Below are 26,774 nucleotides of genomic sequence, written 5' to 3'. Positions count from 1 at the left end.
TTTATTTATTTAATTATTATTGTTATTTAAAATTATTTTACTTTCTCTCGTCATCATCTGCGTGTTTTGAATGTCGCCTGACGAAGGCCAAAGGCTGAAACGACGTTTAATATTTGTGTATTGTTTTACTTTAAGAGGCAAATTACTCCTATTTTCGTTGCAGTTTCGCGAAGAGAGTTTGTCTTCTGACAGGATTGACTGTAGAGTCAAGACCAAAGCTTAAGTCTAAGAAAATAAGTTGTATTGGAGACGGGGGGAAAACAAGTAAACTAAATAATATGTATCATTTGGCACTGCATTAATCACGAAGCTAAATATAGATTAGAATGATTGCGCATGCGCTGGAACTTTTTCCTGTTATGCTGCGACTTTTACTTACTTCACCCGATAAGAACCAGCTTTGTGATGGCGAATCACTTATAATGAAACAGAAATTTAGTTGTTATAGTCATGATAGATATACGTATACTAATATAAATCAATTCTTGGTTTGGAATTTTTAGACCTCCTTTTAATTATATTTCTTTCTAATGGTCAAGATGGGTCTCAGTGCTCAAAATGCCTCAGACATATTGGGGCTACCTTTAGGTAATTTTTTTGTCTTGTTCTCAACTTCTTGTCTTTCACTTTTTCAGTTTTATTTGATTACAATTACAATAATTTCTAATTTTGCAATGACTTCGTCAACCTGATATTATCTCATGATTAAAATCACATGTCATGTGGTATTGATTTTATATTTTAATTAATGATTACTCGGAGCCCAATTATTTAGTAGATTCAGATCCTTTGCGATCTGGCTCTGGACTCTCAGAGTCTGGCTGTCGTTATTCCGATAGACACGTTTGTCTTCTCTAATTGCAGGTTCCGTTTTTTTTTAAAGAATTAGATTTAGACAAAAATTCATTTAAAAAATAATGAGTTTTTTAGACTTTGACTTGAATATATGGCCGAATATATAGTGCAATACGTAGTCGTCGGACTACACGGGACAGCCTTTGCCGAATCCTTGTCAACCGAGTCAACCATCAACCGCTTTTTTGAGTAGGGAGTTTAATAGTATAGAAATTCTAAATGTACCTCACACACTTGAAACCAATGTCATATGAAAGAGCTGGCAACACAGATTACAAAACAGTTTGAATTTTGTTTCTATCTTGATTAGAAATGTAGTTACGGCAGTTCAAAGTCTGAAATTTCAGACCGATTTTTACCCCAAAATTACCATTGCAAAGTTGTGACCGAAATCGCGTGATGTTAATAAAAATGGTTAAAACAGTCAATATGGAGTTCTTATCATATATTGTATACCAAAATGTTCGTCTTATCGAGGACAATGCATTTACATTAATAAAGAGGAAGATAAACATTTCAAATTAACACATTATTACATAATATGTCGCAAATGTTACATAATCAAAAACTAGGCTAGACGTAAGAAACAATTTGCTCTATCACTTTTGGATTTATCCCCAATATCTCACTGAAACAATTGCAAATAATTACCCTCTTTTAATTAATACATAGAGAATAAAAAGGGTTTGAGAGTATATTTAAATGAAAAGATATAAACATGTTGTGTAATGACATAATGAGTTTATTTTTACCTATGGCAATTTAATTGCATATAAATAAAATGGTAGATTGAAAAAGTTATAATAAATTGAAACAGATTCCCTATTATAATTAGAAGGAAAGTTCTGGCTTTTAATACTTTAAAAAAATTCTGCTAAACACTTTGGGTTTATTGCTATTACTATTACATGATTTGAACTGACAATTAATATAATTTATCCCCCCCCCCCCCCACTTCTCTCTCAATGTATGGGGGTGTCAAAACTAATAGAGCTTCTTACCATAATAATTATTAAGGCTAAGGCCTTTAGAATATGGATACAAATGATAAACATATCTAAACATATGGGAAAGAAACTTGATGATTTGATGGCAAAGTAAAATAAAATTAAATTAAAGCAATTGGTATTTTTAAAATATCGATATTATTAATATCGGATTTCACAAAGAGAAGAAATATACAAAATTTTAAAACAAAAACTATAAAATGCCTATAAATAAAGTTGGAAAGTATGTATTCAAAATAAAAACATAGTAAATAATAGTACTGAAAATATTATGGACTAAATTTAACATAATACATAACTAAATTTAAAATATCGATATGAATATCGATATCGCCCGGCAGCCATGATGAGAAGATAATGTAAACAAGGCATTTCGGCGCAGAGTTAAAAGGTGTCTGCGCATCGAGGTAGAGCCCTGAAATTTGGCATGAATAAAGTTTAAATGTTATTCTAAAAACAAGCGTTTAAATTTTAAAAACACACGCGGTAAATAAAAAAATAAATGCATTTGAAAATTGACAAATTTTAACTTCATATAACTTCTGGAATAATTAATGGATTTTTCCTTAATTGGCACCATTTAAAAGGAAATTGAAAGACGAAAATAATGATACCAAAATATCTGCGATATTCCTCTTTATAACGAAGTTATGCATCTTTAATTGAACCCCCCAAAACGCGAACGGCAATTTCCAGTCACAACTTTCCTATGGGCGAGTTGGGTCAAAATTTGACTGCCACTGCTACTGCTCACTAAACTGCCTATTTTGAGAACTGTGACTGTGACTAGTATATTTATAATAATAAGACGACTGTTGGCAAGGGACTTGTTCCCTTCTTTTTTGCTTACATTCCAAGGTCTTATTACAGGAAGGACATGCCAAATATGTCTCTGGGTCGATCTGGTTTAACTTTATGTTTTTATGTTTTCAATGTTTTAGTTTTCAGTAATTGATGAATGTGAATGAAGAAGAATTTTGAGCTCGAAACGTTCCGTGTTTGGTATCATGTTCTTTTTTAAAACTGTCATAGTTATATTCATTTTTATTTATTACTTTTTTCACTGATTTATATTTATAAAAGAATTTAATTTTGCATTCCATTTGATAATTTTTTGAAATTGATATTTCTTATTATAATTTACAGGAGCAGATTTAAATTCTATACTTATGCGTTACAAACAGCTGTCTATAAAATGGCATCCAGAAAAACACAAGCATTCACCTGAATCTCAGAAGGTAATTTTGATTCTAGTCGTGAATGGGTTATTATTATTATTATTATTATTATTATTATTATTATTATCATTATTATTATTATTATTATTATCATCATTATTATTATTGTTATTATTTTTATTATTCTTTTGTTTCTTTCTTTTTTACTAAAAAGGTTGTATTCCACAACTTGTTTTCAATTAGCCTGTTTTAAATGCATTAAATTCTTAGCATAGTGTTTTTATTCGCCTCCGTTGACGGTGTATCTTAACGGATCGTTTTTATACACCTCCGTCACGCATGCGCGTCCCACCCAATCTCATCAGCAATAATGTGTTTCTGTATTTGGACATGGCGAAAGTTATATTGTGACATCTGTAGGATGTTTTTGTTATTAAATGTATAGAAAAATAATAATAATTTAAAAAATCGAAATATAAAACCAGAAAATAGAAGTTGCATTGAAGGTAGAATACTGTTTTAGAAAGACCTTATTGAATGTGATGAACTCCGTAGCACAGTGAACAAGCTGTCAGACTCTAACCTTGAAAGTACCGGTTCGATTCCCATTGTAGACAAATATTTTAAAAAATATTTACTTTATTGAGAAAGACATCATTTTTCTTTTTTTGTTTTTGTTTTTTTTTCAAAAAGAATTTTATCCTGTTTTTAAAAAACTTCGATTTTAACTTTCTAAAATTATTTATTTATTTGAGATCAGTTTTTGTGTGCCAAGTTTCTTTTTACCTTTGATTTTTTAAATTATTGTTATTATTCTTTAATTTATTATCATTGTATAAACGTACATTGGTAATCACTAAGCAGCGTGCTAAACCTACAATCTAAAACTATTTAAACCTCATGGACGTATGCAGCAACATTTTCATTAATTTACCATCACCGCCAATTCTTAAATACAGGTCATTACTATTAATATTACTCTTTTGTATCATTTTGTATCTCTTCTGGAAGAGTGAATCATGCTTTGAGTTGGTTTTGTTAAAGAGTAAATGCGTTATTTGATAATTAAAAAAATTATAAACATCAGTATAGTATCAGAACAGATCATTATGTTATTAAGTTTTTATTTTTTAATTGAATCGTTGACTCTAGGTATGGAATTTGCTAATTATTAATTAACCCACCATTAATCGCTTACTTTGATTATTCATTCTCTACTCTTGTGAAGAGAATATTTGTCATTTTTGGTAAAATTAAAGTAGAGATTCAAGCTATTCGTCTCCTAGAGCCAGAGTTAATCCTGGTTTGGAGTATTTTTAATTCTTTAAAAATAAACTCCTTTGACTAATTGAACTAATTGATTTCATTTTTTTTTTTCACATGAAAAACAGAATTTTAAACAAGTGGCCTTGGCATACAAAAGACTTACAGTTAAAAGTTTTCAAAAAGATCTTAATATTGTAAGTATTTTATTTAAGTTGAAATTTATTCATTGAATAGAAATAAGACCATAGATTTTAATTTAATGGTTCCTTCGCACTTTTGAATTGCATTAGATCATTCTTGTCTAAGCGTATGTTCTTGAAAACTTAGGTTCATATATATGTACAGTTTTAGAAGCAGAAAGCTGTCAATAACAAGTGCTTCTTGATTTCTATAGCGAGCCTTGTCTGCATTTGAGGATTTTGCCTCTTCCTGTCTTACCTCTTTTACGGCTCAATCCATTAAATAATGAATACATAAGCACTCGGATATCAACCACAGGTAGCACAATCCAGAGAGAGAAGGTACCACTGGGTATAATTTCTCTCCAGTTATCTGCCTGCTTTTTAAGGTAGTTTCGCAAACTACAACTAACGGCCGTGCGTTACATCAGTGGGGTCTAACTTCCTGTCCTTTATGTCCACGCTGTGGGCAAGAACCCGAAACGGCAGAGCATCTAGTCGAAAGGTGTGTTGTGACGATGCTACCGGCGGTTCGCGACGGTGCACGAATGCGGACCGGACTTTGCTGATTGGGTCGATCGTCATAACATAATAGTGTGAACCATAAGAAGCTGCAGCCAAAAGATATCCGTGGAGAAGGGTGTGTGATCTCCAACTCCAAAGAATTCTAAAGCAATGAGAGAAGTCTCTAGGTGGCATCTGACAGAATCTTTCCCATTTATGTAACATGTTGAAAAAAGTTGAGCTTAAAAAAAAAAAGTTGAGCTTTATATAGCGCAATATCCACTAAATGTGCTCAAGGCGCTTTACAAGGGGTCCCTGGTCAACAGCAACATTTAACATTTAGGACGGGACATGACGCCTGTTAGGCGATATTACAATTTTTCGGATAAAGACAACGCTGTTAACGGCCAGGTACTCATTTTACATCTGAGTACGGTGATAGAATGTGAGTAAAGAGCCTTTTCCAAGGACTCAACTATGTGCCGAGCGCGATGCTCAAACCCAGGACCTTCCGATCCGAAAGCGAGTGTCATACCACTAGACCACATAGCCGCACATGTTAGATATCTGAGACCAATGAATCTTTGTCCCATGTCTTTTTATGTTATGGATAGTAAATGTGACTCATGTAAAAGACACAGCTCAAAGTAAACAACGTTTCGGCCTTTAGCCTTCTCCGGGTAAAGTAGATAACTAGTAATAGGAAACAAAAACACGAAAATATCTATTGTATTACATTTACAGTTAATTTTTATGTTATATTGTTCATGTAATTTGTTCTCTTTAGCTTCTGCATTTTTTGTTTAAATCTATGAGATTCACTCTTTTTATATTATTCCAATTTGTGTGAAGAGCTGTGTTCATGAGACATTAACACTTTAAATAAACTAAGTTGTTTGTTAATTCATTATTATTAAATCATTTTGTAAAATTAAAATGTCAGTTTTTTATATTTTTGGTATTACAGCGAGTATCAAAGTAAGATTTACAGATTGTATTGGTTGTACATTCAGAATATAGGATATGAGAATTATTTTAAAGGCATATTTTCTTTTTCTCTTTTTCAGAATGAATGTTTATCTTTATTTCAACAAATTGTCTTTAATAGACCAGGTATGATTTTTTTTTTCTTCCTGAAAGATTTTTTTTTTTCACAAACCTTTTTAAGAAATGGCTATTTGAACGTATTGACCACTCACTTGATTATCAATTGTAGTTGTCGTAGTTGTTATCATTACTTCTTACTTACAATGCATCCCAACTATTTTAATGTTATGTTTAAACCCCATTTTTTTTTTTTTCTTCGTTATATTACTTGTATTTTTAAAAGACCCTTATCTACCAATGTCGATTGGACACAAAATCCCTTAAACTGACCTCAAGTCAAAGTGATTCCAGGCTGTAGAAGCTGTGGACTGTAAAACGTAATAAACAAAAAATGAATATAACAGCTTCAAAAAAAGTACAGAATACCAAACACGGAACGTTTCAGGCTCAAAACCCTTCTTCAGCCAACAACAAAGATCAATAAATACGTTACTAAATTCCAGATGGAATGCTGTATTTTTTATTACACGAGGTTTGAATTTACATCTTATGAATTTAATTGGGAAGTTCATCTTGGGAGTTCAATAAAATATTATTTTACATTGCATTTGAGATCCCATAATTCTAATTCTCTGAAACGCCCACATGACTACCATAACATTAAAAAAAATAATGTCATTTCTTATTTTATTATTGGTTGTCTGTATATTTTATATTTCTATCAAAGTAAGTTTGGTTCAAATATAGATCAAAGTTTGACGGAGAAAAAAAAAGACAAGAGCTCTTATCTGATATTGATTATTCTACTTCACAGCGACATCCAATGGTAGAAAACACAGCTGCTCAGACACTAGTGATGACAGTGAGGACGATGACGAAAGTGAAGATTCTGAAGATGATCAGAAAGAAAGCAGTATGCAATTTAAAAAAAATTTATATATATATATATATATATATATATATATATATATATATATATATATATATATATATATATATATATATATATATATATATATATTAGGTATTCCAGACCAAAATTTAGATAGCTTTAAATAGTAATCCAAGACTTTTTATTTAAAACTATGTGTTGATTGATGTACAGAACAGAAGAAATTATTTAAAAATATTTAAAAATAAAAAAGTTATGGCCTTTCGAAATAGCGAGAAAAAGTACACTCTTTCGCATTGCAAAATACTCCATTTTTGAGATCTCATTCTAAGAAAAGTAAATGACTAAAAACCCAAAGGATCACTTTTACATAAAGACTTGTACCCACACACTTTGTCTAATTTTTTCCCGTGCGCTAAGAAACACGGTTAAAGAGCTATTGAGATCTGAAAATGGAAATTTTGTCATTTATCGCAATCAAGGGAAATAACTGATTTTTCGTCAAATTTACCAATTTTCAAAAATTCATTAAAAAATAACTAAGGATAATAAATAGTGCAAATATACCTCAAAATAAACAGAAAATTGTAAACTATAAACAACATTTAACACTAGACCTTTTCATTAAGAAATACTCTTGAAATGAAATGAAATTTGGATGCCACAATCAAAAAATATAAAAAATCCATGATTTTCAAAAATTCATAGAAAATTTTGAAACAGCCACAGAATAACCATTTTAGTCTTAAAAGAATTGCAAAGTAATAAACTATGCATGGATGAAGCATATTCACAGTCAGACTGCAGCAGATAACCTTGAGAGCAATCTAAAAATTGGCCAAAAACGGTCGACGAGATAAAATTATTGACTCTGGGGAAAAAAAGGAAATGTGATAAGATGAGACAAAATAGATGTTCCAACACAAAATGCACCTTGTATGAGCAATATAAATCCATTAATGGACAATTCTCACCCAAATCCAATCAAATAATACCCTTCAAGCGCTGATAAGCCTTTGTAATAGCCTTATCAGCAACTGTCCAAAGTCAAGGACTTGCAGAAGATGTCACTTCGAAGTCCCACCTGAAGACATACTTGGACTCCACTTCTGCAATGTCCTCAACAACAGGCCACTTGTAAGTAGAGGCACGAACAGAAGAGTCGATGAGGAACCTCACATAAGCCCGTTGATCACTGAAAATGGTGACCAACATAGAACTTTTGGTCATAAAAAACTGCTACCCATTGGCCTTGACTTGTGAATCGAAACTCATCATAGTCATCGTCCACATCAGAATCAGACTGATCACATACATTTTCCTCACTATCATCAATTTTCCTTCTCTGTAGAGGCAGTGGTGAGCGATGACATTGTTGAGGCAGTGGTGAGTGATGACATTGTTGAGGCAGTGGTGAGTGATGACATTGTCGAGGCCGTGGTGAGTGATGACACTGTCGAGGCAGTGGTGAGTGATGACACTGTCGAGGCCGTGGTGAGTGATGACACTGTCGAGGCAGTGGTGAGTGATGACACTGTCGAGGCAGTGGTGAGTGATGACACTGTCGAGGCAGTGGTGAGTGATGACACTGTCGAGGCAGTGGTGAGTGATGACACTGTCGAGGCAGTGGTGAGCGATGACACTGTTGAGGCAGTGGTGAGCGTTGACACTGGAGTGTCAGAGGCTGACATTGGAGTCAGCACTGACAGTGCAGAGACAGATGTTGATACTGGAGAGACTGTAGACACCAGAGATGTTGATGATCCAGGTGTAAAGTAAGGTTCAAAAGTCGAACTGGCAAAAGATACGAATATTTTCCCTTAATTTTGCCATTATTGCCTTGACAGCATTTCTAATGGATTTATGATGAACTGGTCCGAGCTTCAGAATACGTAAGAGCCAATCAAGTAAGAAGGACTCTGGCAAACCCTGCTGTGTCCGAAATAAGAGTACACTGCGAGTGATGCTCAGGGCACTCAGTGAAGGCGACAAGTAATCATAGTCAAGAATTTCATTGAGGAAAATTTTACGCTCTGTTGGGTCGTGGATTGACCTAGCCGTATCCAACTTCCTGGCGATGAGTAGTCCTATCCTCTGGACAAGTAAGACACACTCCGGATAGAGGTACGTAAACCACTCTGCAATCTGCAGAAAGAAAATACATGAAAAATGATCACACACTGCAGGTAAGCTGCTGGAGCAGATTTATGAAATATAAGCAAAGCAGTAAATAATCCAACTTAACCAAATGGGGTAAAAACAGCAGCATGATATGAGCACTGAAATATGAACAGGTTGAATGCAGTAAATAGAAGTCCCTCAGAGACAGAGCCTTACATTCTACGGTATATCTTGGTTTTTGTAGCATTAATTGGGCAGTAACTTGATTAATACCGTATGGATCTCAATACTTTCTGCTTGATAGAAGAGAATCAATTACTGGTGGTATGAAGAAGGGCTTTAAAATAATGAAATAGTCATGATATGTAATAACTCAACTGCACCTAATACCAGCTTCTGTGCTTGTGAGTAGGGTACTTGCAAACCATAGGGTCTCAGATGCAATACATACCTTGGCCTCAGATGATCCCCCCTCACATCGCAGAAAGTGTAACTCGATTAGTTAAAGGGGCACTCCAACAAGCATCAGGTCGCCGACCTTTCCCCTTCATCAAAAACCTTCATTTCATTTCCTCATAGTCATCAACTGAAAAAAAAAAGTAATCAAGAGTCAATAAGTAGAAAAACAGGTCACAAAAAATGGGATTTCAAACTTTCTACATTGCCAACCATTACTATTACCATCATAATAATAATAATAATAATGCTGAAAACTTATATAGCGCTATAACTCCGAGACATCAGACTCTAAGCGCTTAAATTACAAATTACTTTACACACACAAGCACACAGACACACACACACACACACAACACAACACAAACCAAACCTATCTTGCTTCTCATACCATCTACTAAAATCAAAACAAATATGTTTTAAGGGAACGTTTAAAAATAGACAAAGATTCTTTTTCACGAATGCTCTGCGGTAAGGCGTTCCAAATAGAGGGTCCGAAATGAGAAAAGGATCTCATTCCAGCATTTTTCCGAATTCGAGGGACAACTAGTTTTGTGGAATCACTGGCCGAACGTAAGGGGCGGGGTTTTGAATATCTTTCAATTAGTTCTGAAAGGTAGGAAGGGGCAGTACCTTCAAGACAACGATACACTAAAACACAAGCTTTGAATTTAATTCTTTTCCCAACAGGCAGCCAATGCAGGTCATGAAGTAGAGTCCGGCAGAGTCGCACCTACGCTTCATGAATACTAGTCTGGCAGCGCTGTTTTGGACAATCTGAAGACGTTTCAGATTGTATTGTGAAACGCCAAACAACAGAGCATTACAATAATCCAATTTCGATAGTACGAGGGACACAACCAGGTGCTTGGTCACATCCTCAGATATGAACCGTCTAATGGAAGCAATCTTTTTTAGTTGGAAAAAGAGAGATCTAACCAAATTATTAACCTGATGCTCCATCGACAGTTCAGAGTCTAAGAATGTGCCAAGGTTTTTCACTTTGTCAACAATTTGAATAGAGGCATCCCCCAACTTCAAATCTGTTTCACTTTTCCACTTCCTGTTCCCCACATACAGCACCTCCGTCTTATCATCATTCAGTTTCAGTCTATTCTCATTCATCCATTTCTTAACACTTTGGATACAATTTTTACTATTGGCTGATACTTCTTGTAAATTTCTCGTATTGGAAACGCAGTACAATTGCGTATCATCAGCGTATTGATGGTAAGACAGACCATGACTTCTGATGATTTTAGAAGAGGGCCAACGTACAAAACAAAAAGAACGGGTCCAAGTACTGAACCCTGGGGAACCCCACAATCAAGAAAGATTTCCTCCGATTTATATTCATCCACCGTAATAATCTGTTTACGATTGAACAAATATGACCTAAACCAATCAAGCGCTGCACCAGACACGCCATAAGTAATTTCAAGACGTTTGAGAAGAAGATTGTGATCAATAGTATCAAAAGCAGACGATAGGTCAAGCAAATTCAGCAAAGAACATGAACCATTGTCTATAACAGAGAGGAGATCATTAACAACCCTAACAAGTGCGGTTTCCGTCGAATGATGTTGCCTATAAGCAGACTGAAATTTTTCTTCAAGACAATTATTTTTAAGAACAAATCTCGGAAACCATCGAGATTTAGATATTATAAAGAAAAAATGTTTCCAATCCTATTTTTGGCTTTAAAAAATCGAAATTTGTGAATTTTTGCCGATTTTAGGTATTTTTTCTGAAATATTTCGATTTTTTAGGGTTTTAATGTAAATAAATCACGTTGTTATTGGTATCATTAGAAAGAGCTTTTAATTCCCTTTCTAATAATGCTATTTGTAACATGATCCAACAAAAGTACTAGTAGCGTTGGCGGTTAAAAAATGGTTACCCATAAAATTTCGGTTATTCGCCGCGATAAAAAAGCGCATTATGTCATGCTCTTTACAAGGGTCTAATAAACTATTTTTGCAAGAAAAATCATCAAATCTGACATGTTTTAGAAGGAGAATAGATAAGCTTTTCAGTGATATAATTTTAATCCCTGTAACTTAAATAGAAATATAGATTGCTTCAAGTGAAATTGGTTGAAAATTAGAGATTTTCAGGCCCGTTACACAGAAATGGACTGGATTGGGATACCTATATATATATAATATATATATATATATATATATATATATATATATATATATATATATATATATATATTATATATATATATATATATATATATATATATATATATATATATATAAATTCTCTGTTGTGGGAGTTGTTTTTTTTTTTAATTTTTTTTTTTTTCATAAAGAGTTAGATATTAGGGCAATTAAAGGCATGAAATCTCTACTCATTTAAATTTCATTTCAAATTATTCTTTGTTAAATTGATGACATCATAACCTTCGGAGCCAGAGTTTATCCCATTCATGAATTTCAACAATTGCCTCGCTACCCTTTAGTGTAGGTGGGCCAAGTGGCAGAGTGGTTAAGGCATTGCCTCGCTTCAGGCACTTTTTTTTTTTCCTTGGGCAAGGTTATTAACCCCCTATTTGCTCAGTTGGACATTATGGGTGATTCCTGTTGACATCAAACATCTTGTTTGATGAATTATCTATATTCCCTCATGAAATGCCTTGGCATTGATATCATGGTGGAAGGGCCTAATTTAAAAAAAAAAAAAATTCTACCCTTTAGAATTGATGCTAGTTCATTACAAAGTACTTTGTGACAATTTGTCAACATTTTGTAAACATTTAAGAAATGGCTATCAGGAAGAAAAAAAAAAATCATACCTGGTCTATTAAAGACAATTTGTTGAAATAAAGATAAACATTCATTCTGAAAAAGAGAAAAAGAAAATATGCCTTTAAAATAATTCTCACAAATCCGATCACAAATTTTTCAAATATCTATAAGTCAGGTCGATTATTATTTTGACTCTATACCAAGATGGTGGAAGACAGGTTAGGATTAAAAGATTTTTTGTGCAGTCATGACAATTTTATGCTTTTGTTTATAATATGAAATGTCTTGTAATTTTATTTTTCATGATCAATATTTTGTTCAATCCCCAGATTCTTTAAGTAAAAATAATTCTAAAACTCAGGTAAGTCTTTTCAACATTTTAGTTACGTTTTTCTTTGCTTATTATACACATTCAAATGATCTTGTTTGTTTAGTAATCAGAATTCCATGTTTAATTATTTTGATCAGGCACAGCTTTTTTTATATTGTTTTGTTTATTTTATCATGAATTTAATGGTCTTGCAGAAATGGGAAATGCAGTGCTGTCGACCTCACATAAAAAAATACGTATTCTTAGTCATTTTTTTGTTCATTGTACATTATTATTCTGAGGATCGTACACATTATTTGATTTTTGTTATTTATAAGGGGGAAAATATATTGTACATTTTTTTAGTGTAATGAAACACTTTAGTTTGTTTTATAATCGGGAAGTTCATCTTTGGAGTTCAAAAAATAAATTATTTGGCTAGGTCATATTGGATTTATATGTGAATTCTGGAAGTCGATATTTTTTCTATTCATTATTTTGAACGTCGATTATAATATCAAAAGTTTGGTCTAAATCGCGCTCAGATTGTTGGGGTTTTTTTAATGACTGTAGGCATTAAATATTTTTTTTTACTCATTTTGACTCTCTGTTGTACACAATTTCATGGTTTGACGTTGGCAGCACTGGAAATAGAACTTTTGAGACTTTGCACATTTTGTAGATCTTGTGTCTTATTAATATTATAAAAATTCATCCAGATAGATTTATGTGATCATTTTATTTTTTTATTTTTTTTTTTGTTTCTTGTAAAATATCAGTATTTGTTTTTATCGACACATAATATCCGTTATTATTACCAGAATACTGGTGCAAATTCCACCAATGATCTGACTGAACAGGAAAAAGAACAGAGTAAAGCCCAGAAAAGAAGATTAAAAAAGAAAGTAAGTGTCATAATTCAAATTAATTTCTTAATGGGATCGGGTCTGTTGAAAAGCATGATCCACATGATCCAACCCCTCATTATTTTATAAGTGCGGCTATGTGGTCTAGTGGTATGACACTCGCTTTCGGATCGGAAGGTCCTGGGTTCGAGCCTCATAGAGGCATAGTTGAGTCCTTGGAAAAGGCTCTTTACTCACATTCTCTCACTGTACTCAGGTGTAAAATGAGTACCTGGCCGTTAACAGCGTTGTCTTTGTTGGAAAAATTGTAATATCGCCTAACAGGCGTCATGTCCAGTCCTACATGTTAAATGTTGCTGTTGACCTGGGACCCCTTGTAAAGCGCTTTGAGCACATTTAGTGGATATTGCACTATATAAAGCTCAATTTTATTTATTTAATTTTTTTACTACAGTAACTTTTACTTTTGCAATGTCACACATTATTCAGACCCGCTTACTTGAAAATGTTTTTAAAATTCGTAAATTTTAGGAGATAGAAATAGAAGTCACTATAGATCAGCAATTAGCCATCACAATGATAAAAGTCGCACTGCAAACGCCTTGAAATAATACACTCTGGCATCAACCTTCATTTTCTATTTGTCTCAACAACTTAGAGATGCTTGAACTTCTGAAATTGGAGCCAGAATGTCGTAATTCTACTAGTTTTTCATGGTAGTTTTAGGCAAGTCTGCATTGTTATATATGTCATCTAATTATAATGTAAGAAGATCACTAGGACTTACAGTTCTGACCACTTAAATCTTACAGAATCTTTGATGGCTTAAGGACGTTTCTTTCTTTTTTGGTTGTTTTTTTTTTTATTTTTGTTTTTGTTTTTGTTTTTTGCTCAATGATTTATTTCTTATACCATATAGATTTTTAAAAAAAATTTGTTCATTTATACTCATATTTTTTTTTCATCAATCTCTTTAATTTTCAGAGACAAAAAGAAAGAAAACGTTTAGAAAAAGAACAACAATTGGTAAGGCAATCTATTCATAATTGTATTAGGTTTTTGTAATTAGTTTTTAGAAAGTCTCGTTTAGGGGTTTGTCATTACACGATGAGAAAATGATTGAGTGTCCGTTTTAAACTAACACAGATGTGAGCCAACTGGGTAGTGTGAAGTCACTAGCATTTAAATCAAGAGAAAGATTTCTCTTTCTTCTCCTCCTCCCTTTTCTCTCTCTCTCTCTCTCTCTCTCTCTCTCTCTCTCTCTCTCTCTCTCTCTCTCTCTCTCTCTCTCTCTCTCTCTCTCTCTCTCTCTCTCTCTCTCTCTCTCTCTTCCCCCCCCCCCCTTTGACTCTCTCCCTCTCTAATTTTTCTCTCAACCCTCTCCTCCTCCCCCCCCCCTCTCTCTCTCTCTCTCTCCTCTCTCTCTCTCTCTCTCTCTCTCTCTCTCTCTCTCTCTCTCTCTCTCTTTGTTAATGTTTGACTTATTTTATATTTTATCCAGAATTCATCCAACAATAAAACTAAAAAGAGTCAAAAAAGTACCTCCTCGGCACAAGAAATTAATAATGTGATAAACAGGTAGGTGTGGAAAAAAGGTTTTGAAGAGTAGTGTGTATATTAATAATATGGAGAGATAAATATTTTGAAAATCTGGTTGTAATTTTATTTTATTTTTAATTTGACTGTTAAGAAATGACTTTTGTGTTAATTTTTCACACAGCAGATAAATATTTCAATTGAAAATGATGGTGTATTTAAGTAATATATTAGCTGGAATTTTTTTTAAATAGGAGAATTACCTTCCATGTTCATCATACATAGATGCATTATTTTTATGCTCTCTTACTCTTTAATGGTGATTGCCATGTCCAGGTTCTTCTTGGGTGTTGTTGAAACCAGGTGTTTGAAATCATTAATTTATTTGTTCTACACCAATCTGCCCAGATGTTTCCTCGTTCATTTCTGTCTCCGAGTCCATGTGGTCCGATTATGTCACCATCTCTGCCTCTGCCAATCTTAGCATTTAGGTCCCCCATTACCATAAGGACTTCTTGTGATTTACACATTCGTTTTGCTTTGTCTAGTGAATGGTAAAACTCTGTCATATCTGCATCTGTCGCCTCTTCTGTTGGTGCATAAACTTGAATAATATTGGTGTCAACTACAGGTCCTCTTAGCTTAACCAGCAAAACTCTGTCTGAGATTGCTACGTGCCCTTTGTAAAATTTGGTTGATTTTTGGTCTAAGATCATCCCTACTCCTTTTTGGAAAGAGGTTCCACCACTCCATATGATCTTATATGTCGTGTTGTTTTCTTGTTTTGACATGGTTCCCTGCTCTTTCCATCTCATCTCTGCCAGGCCAAGAATATTTATTTGGAGCCGTTTCATTTCTTTTAGAATGTTGTTTAGTTTTCCTTTTTGGGCACAGGTCCTGACATTCCATGTCCCAATTTTGGTTTTGTCACATTTGTGAAATTTATTTCGCCTAGTAATTGGCTGACGGTTCGGTGTGACCTGACGAACATCACGCTCCCAACCGAGCGAGGCAGCAGTCTTCCGTGAAAACATGCTCCCCTTTACGCTGTCACCGTTTAACTTTTTGGACTTATTCATGCAGTTAACTCGGCAAAGTTACAAGAATGGTTTGCCATTGCCTATTCTTGTCGCCCTCTGCAGTTGGCCAGCTTGACCTGTTACCGTTCGACACCACGAGGAGGTTACAGTAGGGCTTGATGATGATCTATCTTTGCAGACTTGGCATCATCCATTTGTCGAACCTGGCAATCACCAGGGGACAGAGCAAGGAACCAGATAGACTTTATAGCAGTATCATCAAGATTCAGAAATGGCATATTAAATTGCAAAACCTATCCAGGCGCCGATGTAGACAGTGACCATGTCCCAGTTGTTTGTACAGTAAGGATAAAGTTTAAAGCTATTCAGAGAACAGCTGGTAGAATAAAGAGGGATTACAGGTTATGCAAAGACAATGGCATACAAACAAAAATGAGAGAAGAATTTGAAAATGCACTCATGATACAAAGCCAAAGTGAACCTGATAACGAAAAATGTGAAAAACAATTTGATATATTCCAAAAGTGTGTCAAAACAACTGCAGAAAAGCATTTACCAATAGCTCAAATAAACAGCAAAAAGGAATGGATGACAAATGAAATTCTAAACCTATTTGAAGAAAGACGAAAATGCAACAGAGGGTCTGCAGAATACCAAACATTGAACAACCACATTAAATCCAAATGCATCGAGGCACACGAGAACTATCTAGACTGGAAATGCTGCGAAATCGAAAAAGAATACAAACCCAACCCCCAACAAGCTCACCAAAGAATAAAAGAACTATCAGGGAAAAGGAAAAGCAAAGCAGCAGGAAGTTGTATCCAAAACAAACAAGGGGAACTGCTATTTGAAGAACAACATATAGAAAGCCGATGGGTAGAATACATAGGCGAACTGTACAATGATCCAAATAGAAATGAACCACCACTGAAATTCAAAGAACCATTAAGCGGACCAAACATCACCAAAAGTGAAATTGAACATGCCATGGAACGAATGAGGGATGGTAAAGCAACAGGCCCTGATGAAATATCTGTAGAGGTATTAAAAAGCCTAGGAGATCTAGCAATTGATGAACTTCACATATTATTCAACAATATATACAATACTGGGAAAATTCCAGAAGATCTCTGTAACTCTATTTTCATAGCAATACCAAAGAAAGCAGGTGCAGTCAGATGCGAAAATTTTAGAACTATAAGTTTAATAAGCCACATCAACAAAATACTGTTGCGTATAATTATCAACAGGCTAAGGAATAAGATTAACCCCGAAATCGCAGAAGAACAATATGGATTCCAACCTGACAGAGGGACAAGGAACGCAATATACCTCCTCCGTGTTTTAAGTGAAAGAGCTATACAGGTTCAGACCCCACTATACCTCTGTTTTGTCGACTACAAAAAAGCTTTTGATAGAGTACGCCACGAAGAAATACTAAAACAACTGCACTCCATTGGCGCTGATGAGAAAGACCTCAGACTCATGCAAACATTATACTACACCCAGCAGGCATCTATCAAAATCGGAAACTCTACAGGAAATTCCATTCCTATTAAGAAAGGAGTCCGTCAAGGGTGTGTTGCCTCACCAGATCTGTTTAATCTATACCAAGAAACAATCATGAGGGGCATAAATAATATGGAGGGAATAAAAGTAGGAGGTCACAACATAAATAATATAAGATACGCAGACGATACGGTACTCATTGCAACATCAGAAATCCAACTTCAAAAGATTGTTGACAAAGTGGTAGTAGATAGTGAAGCCAAGGGAATGGAAGTGAATATCACCAAAACGGAATGCATGGTAATACAGAAAAACCCCGAAAACAACAACACCTGCAATATAACGATTCACGGCGAGCAACTTACCAACGTAGAAAGTTTTAAATACCTAGGTTCAATAGTGACAACAGATGGAAGATGTAACCGAGACATACGAGCAAGAATAACTCAAGCCAAACAGGCCTTCATGGACCTGGGAAACATTTTGAAAAACAAACAGATGTCGTTCGGGATTAGATTCCGAGTCTTGAAGTGCTACGTGTGGCCAATCTTGTTATACGGATGCGAAAGCTGGACTACAAATGCAGAAACACAAAAGAACATTGAAGCTTTTGAAATGTGGTGCTTGAGAAGGATGCAGAGAATATCGTATACTGCACACAAAACGAACGAAGAAGTGCTAAAACAAACATACCAACAAAGGAAACTAATGCCCTTAATAGTGGATCGACAACTATCCTTTTTCGGACACATAGTAAGGAAAGATAAGAATGAATACCTGGCAAGTTGTGGAAAAATACCTGGTAAACGCGCCCGGGGAGACAAAGAAAAACACTCATAGACCAACTGAAGGGCTTCACCAACCTAACAATCCAAGAGCTGTTTGAAAAAGCAAGAGACAGGGAGGAATGGAGAGAGATAATTCATGCAGTATCCGAAGCCTGGACCAGGCATGGAACCTAGAAGAAGAAGAAGACTCTTTAATATCATTTTGGTCAGTTCATGCATGAAATTCTATTCCTATTTGAATCAAGTGCCCACTCCTTATTATTTCAATTGTTTTTATTAATCCTTCTTTTTACTCTTGTTCTTTTTCAGTGTCTCCTCTTCCGATGAAGAGAGCGTGAGTAATAACTTTTTAGAGTATTTACAACACAATACAGCATGTTATTATTACTTATACCGATATCAATGATTTGTCATCTTATAATAATTTTATATTCCATAGACAAGTTTTTGATTTAAGTGATCTGATCATATTCAGAAGAAATTCTGGAATGTAGGTGTGAAAACTTTTTTTTTCCAAATTATATTATTATTATAATTATGAATGTTTTCATTAAAGTTTAGCATTTATATATCGCAATATCCACTAAATGTGCTCAAAGTGTTTTACAAGGGGTCCCCAGACAAAAGCAAAGGTTAACATATAGGACGTAACAGGACGCTTGTCAGACAGAGACAACGCTGTTACCAGCAAGGTACTCATTTTACACCTCAGTACGGTGAGAGAATGTGAGTAAAGAGCCTTTTCCAAGGACTCAACTATCAGAGCAGGCCTCGAAACCACGATCCTCCATTCCCGAGGCGAGTGTCATACCATAAGACCACATAGCCGCACAGACCACATAGCCGCACAGATAATAGCAACATTGTTGTATCATCATTATTCCTTTCTTGATGAAAACTGTCAGATCTGGGACAGCGTGGCTCAGCAGTATGGTCCCGAAAGGTACCCAGTTCGATCACCCACCGCTGTGCTTTGTGGCCTTGAGCAAGTCACCTCGCCCTAGCTCAATTTGCGGCACTGCACTGCAGCTCATGCCTGGGTTATTCCTGTCTAACCTTGGAAAAGACCCTAGAGACAAATTTCCCTTATGGGATGAATAAAGAGAATTTTTTTTTTTTTTTTTTAAATTTTTATCTACAGCGGTTGAAAATTAGATGCTAAATTAAAAAAAAAAAAGATGACAAACTTCCCACTTTTTCTCCCTATTCAGTCATTTGACCCCAATTCGGCATTCTTTAAAAAAGTTGTGAGTAAAAAGAGGAAAGGAGCGCCCAGTAATGACCAAACAGTTAAACAGAAAACGGTTATTGAAAAAAAGAGTGATGATGAGGTAACCCTTTTTATTTTGTTCCACATAAATTTTTCGAGTTCATTAGATTTTTTTTTTAAAAACGTCTAAAAACATATTTTTTCACTAAATACTTTACCGTGATTGAATTTTTAAAATGCATTTTATGTGACTTTTGTTTTTAGGCCTTCTTGATAGTCTTATTGTTTTGATATTGGTTGATTTGATCTCTTACTGTTATTGAAATCAGGGTAAACAATATGTTTCATAATTTCTTAAGAACTTTGAGGTTTTGACAAAAGGCGCTAGAGAAATATGATGGTGATGATGATGATTATTATTATTATTATTATTATTATTATTATTATTATTATTATTATTATTATTATTATCATATAACTTTTATTTTTAATCCTTTGTAGTTCAATTTAACTCTAATCAGGCATCATATATAAATGTAGGCACCAAGAGAGCAGTATCGGTGATGCGTCTTGGGCTTCAATGAAGACGGAGTTGCATCACTTTTCCTGCTGTCTTTCTGAAAACAGATCACCATTATAACCAAATAAATATAAGAGAGACAGTTTTCAAGAACGTCTGACTGTTGTCAAATCATTACATCAATTTCTTTGTCACATCTTACTGGAGATGTTTGCTGAGCTATAAATATACAAAAAAAATTATTTTTACTGGCCAGGAAGATGTGTTCATAAGTGCTGATGGTTATCCTCGGATTCGTGGAAATCCGCGATTTTTGAGTCAGAGGAGGAATTTCCTCTTTTTTAAAAGTTATATTTCCCTCAATCACATGTACTGGCAGTGAGAAATTTGATGTGTGGTGGAACAAATAGGTGCAGCTTCCCACTCTCTAGAAGTTAGCTAGAGCTTCAATGATAGTTTATCATCTCAATTGCTCTAAAAATGTGTGTGTGTATGTGTGTGTGTGTGTGGGGGGGGGGGGGGGGGGGGGTGAATGCTGTAAAAATAATGGGGCTTAAAGGCAATCATTCAAAATTTTCCTCCCTTTTCAGTTTTTGGCACCATCAGCACTGGTTCATGGTTGTTATTTTTCAATAACAATAAAAGATTTTATGATTTTTAATTAAAACTAGACATAAAATTATTGTAATTTGAAATTTATTTCTTTTGTTACAGGGAGAGGAGGTTATACACCCAAAAGTCCTTCGTAGTCGTCAACTAGCTAGTAAGTAAACCCCTTAGTGGGAATTAAAAGAGATGCCTGACAACTCAATTATTGAGTTTATTGACAAAACTGGTTCTGCCTCGCCTTGCATCAGTTCTTTTTTTTTTTCTCTCTTCTTTTTTAAATTAATATAAACAGTTATTTTTTTCTTTTCTTGTGTTTCTACCAATTTTTATCATCCTGTAGTAATCTGGTAGCTTTGTTTAATGTTGAATTCTGAGGGTAGCAAGTAAGGGATACCAGACCTGCCTACTACGACGAAAAATTCGAGGATTACGAAATTTTGGCTCCAATTTTATAAATTCATGAGCATCTTTAAGTCGTTAAAACTTATTTAAAATGAAAGTTGATGCCAGACTACAGAAATTGAAGGATATTGAAGTATTAATTAATCATTGTGAGGGTAAATTGTTGATTTAAAAAGTTAATATGACAGCTGTCATTTTTATCTCGTAAAAACTACGAATTTTAAATTTTCAACTAGGCAGGTCTAGGGATACTTTTCTTTTTAAGCTACAGGAAATGGAAAAGATTTTGGCTCAGTGGATGATGTGATTTAACTGAAGGACTTCAACTTGTTATTATTTTTAATTTGTTACTTTTTTTTCAAATTAGACTGTACTTTTGTTTTTTGTTTTTTAATTTAAGTCAGTGGCCTAAAAATCTAGAAGCTTTAAAATTCAGGGTCAAGATCAAACATCAAAATGTTACAATGTGGATTCAAACCCATAGCCATTTGACCAAAGGGATAAAAAAAAAGGAAATAAGTGATTGAATGATGTCTATAAAGCAATTTATTTGTATATTTATTTATTTATATATTTAATACATATTCAGTTTGACATAAAAGTACATGTTCAGAGCCCCTATAGAAATGTGACACATCTTCACGCTATACTTGGAGATAGCAGATTGTATAAGATTACCACAAAAGTATTCAAAGTCATTAGTTTAAAAAATCGTGCAGATGATTTAATGGTTAACATTTTTTACAGATACATTTCGCTATAGTGCTCGATTATAAACAGATAGTCTTTGTATATATTTATGTGCTGATCTTAAGTAATCCACGATCCCCAAGTATTTAAATAAACAAAATAATAATAATACTTGTAATAATGATAATACTGCATGTTTATATTGGACCAAAATCTCATGCAAGCTCTAGGCGCTTAAAAATAGAGGCAAGTTAACCATAGTAATTCTTAGTTTGAATATTTTGAATTTAAAAAGAATTTTAAATGTTTTACAGTTAAAATAATTTAGGTATGTAATCGGTTCTTCAGGTTTTTTCATACATATTTTTACCACCCATGTCCGCAGTACGAGGTAATGAGATGGCACAGATGGATGAATATATTGCTGCAATACAACTATTTACAGAAGCTATAAATCTTGAGCCTTCTGATTTTAGGTAAGCTATCTTTTTTAATCTGGATGCATTCATTTTACATATATCATCTTGACATGTTGGCGGCGACATTGTGTGACTCTGGGTGGTATAAGCTTTAAGCGCTGAGTGGAGTTCCTGATCTCCCATAGTGGGCAGGGAAGCCTTTCCTGTGCCTTCTATCCCCCTATATCTGTTTTGGATATATTCTGTAAACATTTGAGTGTATTTCTCTTAGTCGGAGCCTATATGAGACAATTAGAAGATCTCAAACCAAGTACACTTTATTTACTGTTGGAATCTACGTCTGTTCCCTATTCGGACTAATACCCCTTTGTCTTATTTTTTTTTCTTGAGTGTTTTAATTGTAATTCTAGAATAATATTTTGACCATCACGTTTTCTTTTTTTTTTTTACTGATGCTGATATGACTTAAATGTGTTGCAAGCACCATAAAACCATTAAAAACAAAACAAACAATCAGACATACAAAATAAATGTGTTTTTTAAATTCGAATTATGACTCATGTTTGTGTTCTTTAGACTCGTTGACATCCGTTTTTAAAAATTTCTTTGCAGGTTTTTTGGTAACAGATCATATTGCTATGATAGAATTGAACAGTATGATAAGTAAGTCTATGATTCATTTTTGCTTACTATACATAATAGTAATAATGGCTATAGCATTTACAATGATCAGTAATCTCTATTTTAAAGATAGTTTGTTAAAATAGATAGAAGACTGCTGTAATATATGATTGAAAGGAATATAATTTTTTTTTTGCTTCTCTTTCTTTACCTTTATTTACCTTCTTTTTGTGTCTGTGTGTGTGTGTGTGTGTGTGTGTATGTTGACGTCTTCATCTTTCATTTTAAATTATGCTTGAATGAGTGTCAGTGAAACAGGATAGGTTTTAAAACAATTAAGTAACACACGATAAGTGCTTTGAGATGTTTTGTTCAGCAAATGCCATTTATTATTTATTTATTACTTATTATTAACTCTTTAAAATCTTCTGACAGAGCTCTTCGAGATGCAGAAAAGGCAATAAATTTAGACAAAGATTGGCCAAAAGGTTATTATAGAAAAGGGAGAGCTCTCGCTGGTTTAAAAGTAAGTAGAGATTTTTTGTTTGTTTATTTGTTTGTTACTTTAAAAGATTTTTTGGGGGTTTTTTTTGGATATATCGAAAACTAATTTACTTGTTTGACAATAGGTGATTTTGATCCAATGATAGAGATACCAGGATTTTATACTGAAACTCGCATTGGATTTTCTCTCAATGAAATACTTCGGGTTTTGGTTTTTGACTAAAGACAATCTTTTAAAAGATTAAAATGATGTAATTTTGAATGTGCTGTCACTTCTTCTTCTTCTAGGTTCCATGCCTGGTCCAGGCTTCGGATACTGCATGAATTATCTCTCTCCATTCCTCCCTGTCTCTTGCCTTTTCAAACAGCTCTTGGATTGTTAGGCTGGTGAAGCCCTTCAGTTGGTCTATGAGTGTTTTTCTTTGTCACTACTATGGCATTCTTTGTCATCACATTGAGTGTACTATGAATTTACAGAGGTCACTTAAATATTTAGTAACTTTCTTTTCTTTTTGAAAAATTATGTGATATGATGTTTTATTCATTTATACTTTTCAGAGATTTGCTGAATCCGAAAAAGCTTTTATGCAAGTCCTAAAATTAGATAAAAATTGTGATGATGCTGTTGCTGAATTATTACGTGTACGGACGCATCAATTAATGGTAATTATGCTTTTTTTTTTTTCAAACTTATATTTATTGCAATTGTATTTCCTGATTTAATGTCGTTGTCTTTTTAAAAGTACAGTAAATGATATAATCAGTCAGATGGTGAAAAGGTTTTAACTGAAATATTGCCAAGTTTAGTTAGAAGGTCAAGTTTTATCAAAAATGACTTCTTGTCAGAAATGATTAAATCAACCCTTTTTGTACATCATCGAGAAATATCAAAGCTTAATTTCACTTCTAAATATTTTTACAGCTACTCAATTTGAAAAAGTATGAAATTTGCGAAAAGTTGCTGGATACCTTTCCTATACATCTGACCATAACTTCATGAAAAATCACCTGATTTACTTCAAATAAAGATTAAAATGCAATGGGGATCATATTCTTTCAAAAAAATGCAAATCCAAAATTTTCACCTTCCGACTGATTATGTCATGCAGACACAAATTTGTTGGTTTTGTTAGGGATTTTTTTCAACCCGTTTTTTATCACTTTCTCTTCATTTCAGGATATGGGTTTTTCTAGACACCTTTCAGAAGAAGCCATAAAATCTCATGGGTCTGTCCAAGCAGCTCTAGATTCCCTTTTAGCATCTGTCGGTATGTTTGACCTTCCTTCATCCCAAACCCCAATATTCTATTTATTTATTTTTTCCCATTTTTCCCTGGTATTTTCTGTTTGAATTTTATGATCTTATGCTTGTGCGGCTATAGGGTCTTGTGGTATGACACTCTGAAGGTCCTGAGTTCGAGCCTCGCTTGGTGCACAGTTGAGTCCTTGGAAAAGGCTCTTTATTCACATTCTCTCATCATACTCAGGTGTAAAATGAGTACTTGGCCGTTAACAGTGTTGTTGTTGTATGGAAAAAATTGTATTTGTAACAGGCGTCGTGTCTCATTCTACACGTTAGGTGTTGCTGTGGTCTGTGACCCTTTATAAAGCGTTTTGAGCACATTTAGTGGATATTGCACTATATAAAAGCTCAAGTTTTATTCATATTATCTCTAGATTTGTCCATTTGCATACCAGTCTTCTAATACCTATGTAGGTATTACCATTTCATAGAATTAGTAGTCTTTCAGAGCCATTAGGCTCATGGAGCTGGAATTTATCTTGGTTTCCATAGTGTGAAGCGGACAATAGCAATTACTCGTTATCTTTTGGATAGGACAGTTGTCTACTGCAAAGTGCTTTCCATCAGATCTAATATGACCCAGCTACCCAAAACACTGCTGGGTGGACGCTGGGGTCAGAACGAATCTTGGCTTCATCGGGGATCAATGTTAGTCTCTTTGCATGTGAAGGGAGTGCTCTACCATCTGCATTGATGTATATTCACTCAAGAAAAACTACAAAGAACATTTATTAAAGTTTACTCTTTTTCTGTACTCAGTAAGTTTTCAAAAGAGAAGAATGAATATAAAACGGTATTTATCATAAATCTTGATTGACTGAGATAAGCCTCTAAAGATTTTATGACAGCTAAATATGAATTTTGATTTTTTAAAATTTATTTTGAATTTACCGACACATTTTGAGGTAAAATATAATAATAGCAAAGGCAGATAATTGAATCATATTTTTTTAACGAGGACAAATTTGATGGTAAAAGAGAGGTGTTGAGGTTATTTAGTTGTGATGATATGATTTTACTTTCTATTCATTAAAAAATTGTTTTTACTTGTTTTGTTTTTTTCCAGGAGACAACACGGTGAGTGATTTGTACATTACAGATGACGAGGATGAAGATGAAGGCTTCAGTGTCCATAGACCGGCCCCCATCCCTCCACCAACCTCCCACCCCACTGATGTTAAGATGGAGTGAGTTTCATTCATCTTTCGCGTGATGTTCTTATCAACTTCTTTTTTCTTTTTTTTGGGGCGATGGGATTTGTTGGAGAGAAGAAATTCATGAGAGATAGTAGTTAGGTTCAGAGTGGCTATAACTGAAATGTATCAGTCAAAGCATCAATGGGCCTTCATAAATATTTATACCTTTTGAGTGTTAATTTATCAAATTTATCCTTTGAAAAGTAATTTATGTGATGCTATTTCGAAACCTTTTATGATTGTGCGGACATGTGGTCTTGTGGTATGACACTTGCTTTCAGATTGGAAGGTCCTGGGTTTGAGCCTCGCATAGTTGAATCCTTGGGAAAGGCTCTTTACTCACATTCTCTCACTGTACTCAGGTGTAAAATGAGTACCTGGCCGTTAACATCGTTGTCTCTGTCCGAAAAAAAATTGTAACATCGCCTAACAGGCATCATGTCCCGTCCTAAATGTTAAATGTTGGTCTTAGCCAGGGACCCCTTGTAAAGCGCTTTGAGCACATTTAGTGGATATTGCACTATATAAAAGCTCAAAATGATTCTGAAATGTAAATTCACAGCTTTTTGATATTTTTATTGTTATATCATTGTGGTAGGATACAATATTTGAAATTGAACGTCTGTAAAATACCTTATCTTTAAATGACATCAAGGGTTGTCAATGACCAGATAAATTAACTATTGAGGTAAAATCCATTTAAGTAATACTTAGCAAGACACTGCTCATTTATTTATTTTATCATATTTTAAATGTCTAGATAACAGGGCCCTGTCTTATCTGACATGACTAACAATGTGAAATTGAATGTAAGCTTCAATTTAATATACGAAAACAGATAAAATGGTCAATTCATGTTTCCCCTTTATCAACAAAACAAGATGAATGAAACACTACAGACGAATGAGATAATGTGGTTGTGGCGTTGTTAAGATGATTAAACAAAACCATTGATCAATACTGTGTATGCTGTATACTGTGGTAACA

The 26,774-nt window shown here is 34.0% G+C and overlaps 1 protein-coding gene across 2 annotated transcripts in view; it reads left to right on the top strand.

Annotated features, from left to right (window-relative positions):
- The first annotated feature begins 364 nt into the window (after positions 1-364).
- The window catches only part of LOC144964364 (uncharacterized), a 38,663-nt gene continuing 12,253 nt past the window's right edge, over positions 365-26,774 (top strand). For both annotated transcript variants that reach the window (XM_078898525.1, XM_078898526.1), the window contains exons 1-18: positions 365-588; positions 3,009-3,100; positions 4,432-4,500; positions 6,057-6,102; positions 6,851-6,949; positions 12,591-12,622; positions 13,393-13,476; positions 14,422-14,463; positions 14,939-15,015; positions 18,623-18,647; positions 19,525-19,644; positions 20,758-20,806; positions 22,130-22,220; positions 22,776-22,826; positions 23,220-23,310; positions 23,847-23,951; positions 24,466-24,556; positions 25,658-25,778. In XM_078898525.1, coding sequence (XP_078754651.1) covers positions 531-588; positions 3,009-3,100; positions 4,432-4,500; positions 6,057-6,102; positions 6,851-6,949; positions 12,591-12,622; positions 13,393-13,476; positions 14,422-14,463; positions 14,939-15,015; positions 18,623-18,647; positions 19,525-19,644; positions 20,758-20,806; positions 22,130-22,220; positions 22,776-22,826; positions 23,220-23,310; positions 23,847-23,951; positions 24,466-24,556; positions 25,658-25,778 — 1,343 coding nt within the window. In that variant the 5' untranslated portion in view covers positions 365-530. The remainder of the gene's footprint in view (positions 589-3,008; positions 3,101-4,431; positions 4,501-6,056; positions 6,103-6,850; positions 6,950-12,590; positions 12,623-13,392; positions 13,477-14,421; positions 14,464-14,938; positions 15,016-18,622; positions 18,648-19,524; positions 19,645-20,757; positions 20,807-22,129; positions 22,221-22,775; positions 22,827-23,219; positions 23,311-23,846; positions 23,952-24,465; positions 24,557-25,657; positions 25,779-26,774) is intronic.

This window comes from Berghia stephanieae, chromosome 2 (genome assembly GCF_034508935.2).
Source record: "Berghia stephanieae isolate SIO BIC M18660-M18661 chromosome 2, UCSD_Bste_1.3, whole genome shotgun sequence".
Taxonomy (NCBI): Eukaryota; Metazoa; Mollusca; class Gastropoda; order Nudibranchia; family Aeolidiidae; genus Berghia; species Berghia stephanieae.
This window is presented reverse-complemented; position numbering and strand designations above follow the sequence as displayed.